This window comes from Ctenopharyngodon idella, chromosome 12, assembly GCF_019924925.1.
Source record: "Ctenopharyngodon idella isolate HZGC_01 chromosome 12, HZGC01, whole genome shotgun sequence".
NCBI lineage: Eukaryota > Metazoa > Chordata > Actinopteri > Cypriniformes > Xenocyprididae > Ctenopharyngodon > Ctenopharyngodon idella.
The window spans coordinates 19,607,324-19,618,324 of NC_067231.1; the positions used below are offsets into that span (position 1 = coordinate 19,607,324).

At 40.1% G+C, this 11,001-nt stretch overlaps 1 protein-coding gene across 6 annotated transcripts in view; it reads right to left on the reverse strand.

Annotated features, from left to right (window-relative positions):
- Nucleotides 1-11,001, reverse strand: part of dnmbp (dynamin binding protein) — a 50,157-nt gene that overhangs the window by 13,644 nt on the left and 25,512 nt on the right. The window contains exons 1-2 of one of the 6 annotated variants that reach the window (XM_051914415.1): nucleotides 5,718-7,553; nucleotides 5,329-5,373 (exon numbers count right to left, since the gene is read on the reverse strand). The exons of 3 other annotated variants lie outside the window; for them this stretch is intronic. In XM_051914415.1, coding sequence (XP_051770375.1) covers nucleotides 5,329-5,373; nucleotides 5,718-7,395 — 1,723 coding nt within the window. In that variant the 5' untranslated portion in view covers nucleotides 7,396-7,553. Of the gene's footprint in view, nucleotides 1-1,189; nucleotides 1,215-5,328; nucleotides 5,374-5,717; nucleotides 7,554-11,001 lie in introns of those variants that run through there. 2 more of the 6 variants (XM_051914416.1, XM_051914418.1) reach the window with 2 other exon arrangements.

Here is an 11,001-nt window from a genome sequence, read left to right on the forward strand (position 1 = left end):
CATAGACATCTGTATGTGTGCCATGGTCTGGTGAACGGCAGAGGGTAATCTCGACCCAGCACACACATACACAATGGCTTCTCTTTCTGTGAACATAATTGATTGTGACATTATGTTTGTTCTGCTTCCAGGGTCGTGCTCCAGCCAGTGCACTCCATGTGTTGCTTACATAGTTCCCACAAATGCAGACCCAAGGATGGCAAAAAAGGGAAGGCTTGTTTAAAACTTTGAACTCATAAAAATACTCTACATACATACATACATACATATATATATATATATATATATATATATATATAGTTCAAAAGTTTGGGGTCAATAATTTTTTTTTGATTAATTATATTCATCACTGAATTAAACCGATCAAGTTTAATACTAAATGACAGTAAAAATTTTTACACTGTTACAAAAAAATTCTACTTCAAATAAATGCTGTTCTTTTGAACTTCCTATTCATAAAAAGAATGACATTTTCAGCATTGATAATAAAAATAAATGTTTCTTAAGGAGAAAATCAGCATATTAGAATGATGATTTCTGAAGGATCGTGTGACACTGGAGTGATGATGATGAAAATTCAGCTTTGCATCACAGGAATAAATTACATTTTAAAATATATTAAAACAGAAAACAGTTATTTTAAATTGTAATATTTCACAATATTACTGTATTTTTGATCAAATGTGCAACCTTGGAGAGCATAAGAGACTTCATTAAAACCATTAAAAATAATCTTATTGATCCCAAACTATTTATATATATAATGAAAGAAATTTACAGAGCAAAAGCTGAATCTTTACTAATGGTCTCAGACTTTTAGCCCTCACTGTATATGAAACTTTAATAAGTTATTTAATGGTTGAAACAAGTCACAGGAACACACTATATTATCATAAATCTATCATTGTTCATGCTCCATAAACCACTAGTCTTGAAACTGAAAAGACTTCAGTACAACCATGGACAATCAAACTAAACATGATACTCACACACAAAGCCAACAGGTGTAAACTAGCGTACACAACCACACAACAATTCCTCTCACACCTTTACCCCGTGAACCTAACACTGATTACACCCTAACACTGAACATTTCAATTCATCTATGCAGCAAAGATCTTCAGCCTTTTCTGTGTCGGCGACTCAACAGCACTCAAAGAAAGGACGGGGCCTCTAAGACGTCACCCACCTGTTACACTCCTCGTCTTCAGTGCCACACACAAACACACACCAGAGGTCACAGGCGGTGCATTCCTCTAAAGCTGAGTGGAATCGCTCAGTCCCACTGTATCAACAGAGAAGACTCTCTCTGGAAGACACAAACTCCATTCTGTCCCCGCATTACCATCTGAATGCATGGGAACCTGCACCATTACACACAACTGAGCGAGCACAGAGACAGTTACTCACACACCAAAGCCTGGAGCTGGATTTTGATGCTGTTAAAAAAAAAAAAAAAAAAAAAAACTGCACTGACACTTCATTTACGGAGGTCTACTCCACATTTTTGGAGTGACCGGCTACTTGGGGCATGGCCCCACCTTTTTGAGCCTGAATTTCATCAAGATCTTGAGGATCTCTCAATGCCAAGGCCTCTTTGCCTTTCAGTACTTTTAATCTGTTCTGTTTAAAGTGGGAGTCTTTGTTCAGGTGTACTAGGGAAGCAGGTGGGCGCCGATTTTGTATCGAGATAATGCAAAAATGATTAGTGTTCAGTTGATATTTACTTATATACTTATTAATTTATAATTAATTATACATATATATTATATAGAATTACATGCCATATACATATTACATTCATACATATGATACTTATAATATCTGTTGATACAGACAGCAAATTTATTGGATAATATTGAAAAAGCCAAAATCAGCAAACAAATGCATATAAAGAGGCCTGTCCGATATATTATTCTACAAGGTAAAACAATTAGGTCATTTTGCAAGAACAAATGTGGTACAGAGAAAGCAAACTATTTTACGACTGAAAATGAGATAACATTGTTACTGATGTGAAACTGAAGGGTGTTTTATGGTCTGACTGTGCAGAGCTGTTTTTGTCCCTTTCTAGTCTAAGGTCACATGAATTATCAGGACTGTGTGTTCAACAAAAAGTTCACAGAAGACCGCCCAGTTACCATGGACACCTTTCACAACTGTCATGAGTGAGTAAGTGTGGAAGCGAGACGCATAGTATGTGTGTGAAAGCTGCATGTTGTTCCACAATCCACAAATATCCAGCCCTTTTGACAGATTTACGGCACTAGTCAGAATTAAGAAGGAAGTAAACATGGCTTGGGAAATTAAAGTATGTCGTCCTCAAATCTTACAAGGCTTACAAGGACTGTTAAAATTCTGCATATGCGAAATTGAAGAAAAATAATTTTGAATGTGTTGCATAAGAACAGAAACACGGCTAAAAATTCTTTACCAATTATTTGAGTTACACCACAGAAATCTGCGTCATTGAAACTGTTTTTTTGGTTTGTTGTTCAAAAGGCTGCAGGTTCACATTCCAGTTCACTTTGCCGTAGTCAGATGTCTGATTTGTGTGGGATGTGACACACCCGTAATAAACGTGAGCAAGCATTCCATTAACCACTCCACATCCTCTCAGACTCATGCGTGTTTCAAAACATCCTAACCTTACTTGGAAATATAAATAAAGACTGACATTGTTTGCTAATAAGAGTGTGAACAGATGAAATTTTGTGGCCTTGCAAGTCTACATCATATCTAACGTATCTACAAAGTTGTGAACAGGAATGTCAAGTGGGACTCTATTGAAGAGTTTTAGACTCTTTCTTTCTGAAATTAGTGGTGTACTAAAATTTCTGCAACTAAAAATATGTCTGAAAATAAATTTTAGGTTTTTCCGAAACAGTTTTGGAGGGCCTAAATCATTGATTAAAATGGTGATGTTTAATTAAGGCTTCATGACAGACTAGTTCAAGCGGCAGAGCACACATGAACTGATCATGTCTTTCTCTTTACTACTAGTTACAGCACAAAATAAACATGAATGAACATCAGAAGGTATGTTGAAAGAAACTTACTGAAATGTATTATGTCTCATGTAATCGCTCAATCAGTGTTTCAACCGTGGAAAGGTGTCCATTAAAAAACAGCTTTTAAACAATGTTACATAACGTTACATTTACCTCAGGAAAGCAATTCATTGTCCATATCTCTTTAACCAGCTAAAAAAGCATTTTGCTAACTATATGCATTATATTACATATTATATATTGTAGTACGTTTTAGCCAGTACTGTGAAACCTGAATTGGACTTCACTAAAGGGCTGGGGATTGTGCATGTCTCTGTGGTGCCATGTAACTAATCACTCTTGAGTCACAGAAAATTTACGGCTTAGGTGACAAGCTCAAAAACTGAGAACTGAGCACACATGAGCAAAGATGGCAGAGTTGAAATCACATACTTCTGGGGGTTCTTGTGCTATCCGAACTGCCGCCATTGAGATGAACTGGAGTGCTATTGAACATACCTCCTTGAATGCGCTTGAACAGCTGAAACTGGGCATATTTTCACCTTGGGAAACCACTTGGTCACCCTGTTTATCAAGCAGCTAGCAACAAAGTTAGTTTGGTTACTGTGACGCTTTATCTTCTCTTTCACAGTTCAATTAAAAACACCTGCTTGTACTTTGTCTGTACTTTGTCTATACTCATCACCTATAACTTCATTAAAATCTATCCATTAACCTGACTAATCTTGATGTTATGCTTGAATATCTCTTTTCCACAGAACGCCCGATTCACAGAATGTGATAAGATCACGCTCATGACTCAGTGTACATATTGGTGTAGTCTAAGTCATTTAGTCATATAATCCCCTTAACAGGCTGAGATTAGCATTACAGAGATATTACGTAATTGCATGCATCCTAACACTCGGGGTCTTTTATCATGGGGCCCACTGAGACAAAGCACAATGTTTATGCACAAAATGAAGACGTGATATACGGCTCCACCGAGAGCCCTCCCTCTTCCGTTACACAAAGAAGAGCTGTACTACTATCATAGATCACCATGCCCACTGTCATAGACCCTTCATATCTGGAACAGCACAGATGTGTCAGTGTCTGAGTGCTGATAAACTAAGACAATAGCACTTTCAGTACTTGGAGGAAAAATCGCTCTGAACACATTGGTAAATATATATTGTCTCAAGTTTAAAATGCAGTAAGTCAAGGGCAAAAGCAACAGTGTGTGCCAATGAGCAGTAACGTAGCATTTGTTATTTAGGCTATGTGTGAGAGCTCCTGACCTATATTAACTAGCTAATTCCCTCCTCAGCCTGTGACTTGAGGCTTTTGTCTGCCAAGCTGGTCCTTGACTTAAAGTTGTACAAACGTTGTGTGAGGGTTGGTGGAAGGTTTCCACTTAATCCCCTTCCAGACCATTGGCATGGGCAGCTGCACTGGGATTACAAAGACCAGCAACAGGCTACTCAATAAATAAAGGCACACCAGTTAATACGTTAATACCAAATGACCTCTAAAATTCTTAGTAAATTTGATTGTTTAACACTAGGCATTAATATACATTGTTTTTTTTCCCCTTGTAATAATTAGTATTAAAGATAATAATAATATTATCAAACTCTGCTAATAAGAATGCAGCTCTCTAGGAATTGCTATTGGACAGCAACATTTACAAAATAAGAAAAAGTGAATATGAGCCAAAACAGAGTAGGAGTACAATTCTGTCAAGCTTGAAAAAGATAACCTCATTCTATGAGTCAGGCTGGGTCAGCCTGGGCCTCCTCTTCACAGTGCCCCAAACTCAATAGCAAGGGGTCTTTGAAGGGTATATGGATTGGGGGGAGGGATCTGGTACCAAGCACATCCTAGTCCCAGAGATTTCCCCTGGAGTCTCTTTTCCTCCTCCTCCCCACTGAGGTGCTGACTGGAGAACTAGGTTATAGAGGATTACCCTGGGCTGAACTGACCACCTGCTCTGTGTCAGACATGACACAAGCCAGACGAATCTCCCACTGAGACACCCACTGCAAGCACCCATCACCAACCACTGACAACAATAACAAACAATGACACCTGAAGCTAAAAATCTAATTATACTGATTAGACTGCTGCAACTGAGGAACCTCCATTCTTGACTGTCAGTGAAACCTGAAGGAGTAGACACAATTTAAACTGTATATACAGTTTAAATATAACCCCCCCGGTTGTCAAACAAAAGAAAAGAAGTCTGGAGAGGGGAGGGAGGAAGAGAGAGCTAGAGAGACGCAGAGAACGAAGAGGATAAGAGACAGACAATAAAAACTCTGAAAAGTAATCAAACCTGTTGGACAAGTTCCCCCCTCCCTGTAAGTTTCCAAGTTCACCTCTGAGGGAGAAAAAAAGAAGGTGAAACTGCTCCACACTGACAGCTTCAATAGGCAGTCTCACAGACTTGCATACCTATGCATTAAGATGGTGACAACACAATCAGCACTTTTGGCATTTCCTGAATTGATTTGGAGATGTCATAGAGCAGAGCTCTAGGACAAGGACAAAAACTAGCTATAAACATGGGCTATATCCATGTGGACATTTCAAAAATTATTAGTTGACTCATTCTGTTACGTAAAGAACACCCACAGCCACTTCAAGGTGTGTTTTGCCTCTACCCTGACCTCACAGATTTATTGTCATGGTACTGAATGTGCTACTGGTACTGATGTGCTTTACCTTGTTTCTTTTTCCTGTTGGTGGCAAACTCTGACTTCCTGAGAGAGCTGGGTGCTGTCTTCCTATAGAAGCTGTTTCTGTCCAGTGAACCCACATAAACAGGCTTCCGTGTCCGGCCATGACCTTCCACATCCAGTTTTTTTGAACCCAGGTGATCGCTGTACTGATCCTTGTTTTCATAAGTGAGTTTAACAGGATCCTCATACGACCGTCTCTCCTTCAGTGTCTGCTTGTGATAAACATCCTTTTCCCATTCCTTGCAATGTCTTCCACCGCTGTGGTCAATACTGTAACTGTCTGGTTTCTGTTCTACTGAATTAGACCTTAGATCTCTGTAACGCTCCCTGCTTTTCTGGTCATACGGATCGCTCTCACAACCCTTGTCTTCATAGCAGTCTTTAACACCACTATCATAACGTTCATCTTTCCAGTAGTTTCTATCTTCTTTTTCTCTGCTATCATATTGATCTCCCTCTCTGTATTGATAGGAGTCTCTTTCCTTAAGTTCATAGTGATCCTTCTGCTCAGACTGGCTATTTACTCTGTAATCATACCGGTCTCTTGGTTTGAGGTCATAGTGGTTATCTTTTTTACGTTCGTACAACTCCTTGTCATCTAGTTTAGAGAGTTCTCTGTCTACTGTCCTTTCTCTACGGTCACAGTAGTCATCTTTCCTAAAGTCACTGCGGATCTTTTCCTTTTCTTTGTAGTCACAGTAATCTCCATTCCTTTGTGCATACCGTTCATAGTCTCTTCGATCAAGTGAGTCCCTTTCTCTACGCTGGTAGCTGTCGCCTCTCCTACGGCCTTCCTCACAGTGAATACGGTCATAGCGGTCCCCTTTTCTGTCATCACTCTGGCCTTTCTCTCTACGATCATAGCGCTCATACTGGTAATTGTCTCTGGAGTCATAGTGGTCTGCTTCTCTATATCTGTACCGGTCATTTTTTCTGGTGTAGTGTTCTTGATGTTTACTATCATAGTGCTTGTCTCTGCGGTTATAACGGTCATACTTATCCAGCTCTTTATGGTCATAGTAATCCCGGCCTCTGCGGTCCACATCTCTGTATTTATCTGTCTCCTTATCATAGTAGTCCCGGTTTTCACGGTCGACACTGTATGCATACCGATCTCTGCGACTATAAGGCTCTCGATCCTCATAGTACTCATCTGATTCCCAAGAGTGGTACCGGGTCACATGATCAGGATGTTCCTTACTCCTTGGGCTCTGTGCAAAGTCTCTGTGTTCAGAGTAATCCAGTCCTTCTCGATGTTGATAGAAACAGTGATTGCCGGTCCATTCCTGCGGCATCCTTGGCTCCTGGTAGACTGCTTCTGGTGACTGATAGAAAAACTGTTGGGGAGGGACCTCTTGGTAAGGAAACTTGTCCCAGTCCTCATATTCCCAGCATTGTTGACGGTACCCATTGGCTTGTCCGAGGTAGGCTTGGTGCTCCCAGTGTCCCGGTACAGGTCTGAAGTCCTGTGGGCACATGACTGGCTGCTGCTGAAGTTGTTGCTGCTGTTGAAAATGCAGCATTTGCATGCATCTCTCCTTCTCCCAGCCTTCACTCACCAACTCTTCCACGCTCTTACCTCTCTTGGGAGGAGGAGTCTTGAAGTCCCAGGGCACTGGGGCAAATGGCATAGGGTGTCCCAGAGCCACCTGTCCCTTCATAATGGCTGTGAGACTTCACAAACAGGGTAAGCTCTATTAGCTTCCCCAGTTTTCACATTCCAGGTCCAGATGTAGAGGTCTCTGTCAGGCATGCTCAAACTCTTTTTCTCCTTCTAACTCTTTCTCTGACGGCTGACTGAACAGGACTGTCTGGTTCAGACCTGAGAAACTCAATCTCTCTCTCTGATTCTCTCTCCGCCTACCCAGCCAATAGGAGGAAGAGAGGGAAGGAGGTGGGGGAGGGAAGAGGCAACAACAGAGACTAGGCAAAGGGGAGGCATTTAGGGTTAATCATTGGACGTAGTCACATGAATAGATTACAGGGAGGCTGTGATTGGCTGGAGTCTCTGTTTGCACGAAAACACAGGCTGGACTTCACAAAAGAGGAGGGAGCATTATCCTCTTTCATTCCACAAACTTCTTTGAGATGTTTTTAAACTTGGCATTACTCACAAGCAAAGCTGTATCTGCCTCTTGAGGACTCTTTTAGGCTGTTGTGCAACTAAAACAGGTATATCGAAGCTGTACTATTTCACAGTTTTTGCTTGTGTTTTTAAGTCTTGCAGGTGTATATGGTTACAAAAACAACCTGACACACTGAATGTTCTATCAAAAGCAGGATCAAGGCTTTATCTGTTCTAACTTGCTCATCATACGAGTTTTATTGAAGCAAGGTTCCCATGAATGTCATAATCTTCTACTTTCATGTTTCAACAAGATGACCTGGGAAAGTTGGACACAGGCCGATTATTCCAGAGAGCACTGTGCACCGTAGAGTGCCTGCACACTTCACAATGAGCCATTGTTAAACACTGCCCCTGGTTTCACAGGCTAGGGCATCTTTTCATGCGAAGAAGAAAAAAAAAAAGCGCTATTCATGTGCATCAGTATAGTATATCACTCCCCTCTACAAAAAAGACAAAACAGTACACAATATTCTGATTTCCTACTGCACACAGTACTAAGAATGTGCCACTGAACACAAACCCAAGTAATGTGAAAACATGCTAAATAGAGAACAAGAAAGTGGCTTAAGGTGTTTTGCTACAAGTATTTATTGGATTAAAATGCACAATATCACACAAGCTAAAACTGAAAGGAGAGTGAGAATAAGAGATTTTGCAGGCCTGATTGCTTGTTCTCTCTTCTTTACTAACTTTGGTATTTTGATAATCAGTGGTTAAGATCTCACATTTCTTTACATGGGGCAGACCGAAACTGTGTGCATGTTGTTTTCACTCCAGGGACATCAGGAGCGACATTCTTCTTGTGCAATGGAGTTGTTTTACTTTGTTTACACAAGTACAACCCTTTGAAATGGCACTGAACTTACTTTCAACCATGGTGCACCTGGTGCCTTACATCAAAAAACATGTTTAATACATTTATATCTAAAATCTGCCAAACAAACTCTGTTAAATATTGTAGGTTAATATCTAAAAGAAGAGAATCCATCAGAAGACACAAAGTGTGACTGAAAAAATTAGGTCCTTAGGGACCTAATCATTCTGTAGTTAGTGGCTCTTAATGTTCTGGGATAGAGGGAAAAAAATGTATGAAAGACATGGACAAGCCTGTGGATCAAAAGCATTCGAAACAGTCACTGTCCCCCAATGAGTGCTTGTTTCATACATTTTGATTAGTCCAATTCTATCAGAGAACACAACAGAACCCAAAAAGTAATTACAGCAACGAAGCATTCAGATGGATGCTCGTGACAGAGGTGAGGACACAGGTTTTTTGCATGCCACTCCTTTCATCTCTGTTATTATAATAGCCCTCCGTCCAATCTCTCACAGCCTTTCCAGCAGGCGATGGGATCATGCAGCTCCTTCAAGAGCCTTCTGTAAACCTGAATAGGCTTTCATGCATGAGACAGGGACAGAAAAGCTGGGAGCTGGAGATTAGATCCAGTACACAAATGAGCTCTTGATGCTTTTTATGAGCACCCAAACTGATCCCAATTAGAACAAGGGCTGTGGACAGGGAAAAAGAACTAGGACACTCACTCACAGATACACATATAAACGGGTCTGTCAGAACCAAAATCACAACTCTGTCTGCCTTCCAACAATGTGACTATGGAAAGAACTTTTGCCAGAAAGAGAATGACGCATGAGAAATATGAGAACCTGTGGGACTGCTAATACAAAAGTTTTAACTGCTACAAAACTGCCTTCAACTCTTCCTTTTTCATTTCCTATCTTTTTCTTTCTTTCTTTCTTTCTTATCCAAGTCAGTCTTCAAAAATTTATAATCATATCTCACTCCAAGCTTTTAGTCTTGTGTTCTGTTCCATTCCAGAAGAGATGATGAAATAAAAAAACGAGTCTCCTCCCTCCTGTACAAAACCGCTGTTCAGCAAGCACGGCTCCATAGCTGATAGGCTCTTGACTGATTCCCTGCACTGTAACAATAAATAACCATTGTTTCTACCCTCCCTTCTGAGAAACACACCCTGTTATGATAAATGTGGATACACGCACACACACATACCTACTTAAATGGAGAAAGAGAAACTCATGAGGAAATGAGGCTACTTACACCATTATGACACACAATGACTATGTTATACTCATAAGCATTATACACCAAAATAATTATGTTGGGATAATGTAATTATCTACTGTGTACTGTAAATACTCTACACAATAATAAAATTATTAAAATACACAAATATTTATTTTGATTATTTAGGAAAAGAAAAAGAGGCAAGAAGAAGAGTTATTAAGAGGAAAAAAGAATTTTAAATTTAAGTTGATTCAAATCACATACACAGTGTTGCTCAGATCCACTGCAGTTTTTTTTCAAGACATATAGGCGTTAAAGAAAACAAGTCGTATTCACCAAGACTTGGGCAGTGCTCCAAACCAAAGGCATGCATGACTGTGCCTGATAATCACTTCTGGAGAGCCACTGATGAAAGCTCCTTTGCTTTAAAATTGACCTATCATCAAATCCAAAACCTGATCCAAGTTTTAAATGAAATTCCTTGTCCCTTGTACTTGAAAAAAAAATGTCTGTGCCTAGCAAGCAGGTTACACTTATCAAGCAAGATGTGTACACAGCTGTGTGCAAACAGAGTATGTGACACACATAATGGTGTCATGTGCTGTGTACACAAAAACACATAAAGCAAGAAAATACAATTCTTTGGCTATAAAATAGTGACTAATTACTAAAGTATTCTCCATCATACGAAAGGGAAACATGAATTCCTTTTAAAACTCTATAATACCAAACACTAAGATACACACACACAACTCCATCTCAGCACAAGTCTTACCTGGTGCATGTGTGGTTCTGGCTCTAAGAACATGGCCAAAAATGGCCGTGAGACGCACCACAGGCTGCACCAGAGAGCTCCAGAGTCTGGCTCTGAAACTACTGCTGCCCATTGTCTCCAGAGGCCCAACTACTATGATATGTCCACTACTTCACCAAAAAACAGGAACAGAACCGAGACAGTGATTGTGAGGGTAAATGGACATGCAGAGAGAAATGTAGAGGTAGAGAGCAAGAGAAAGAGAGAGAAACAGGGTTGCAAAGAGGCCACCGCTCTCTCTTACTATAGGTTCAGAATGTATTTCATATGTATATGGGAAA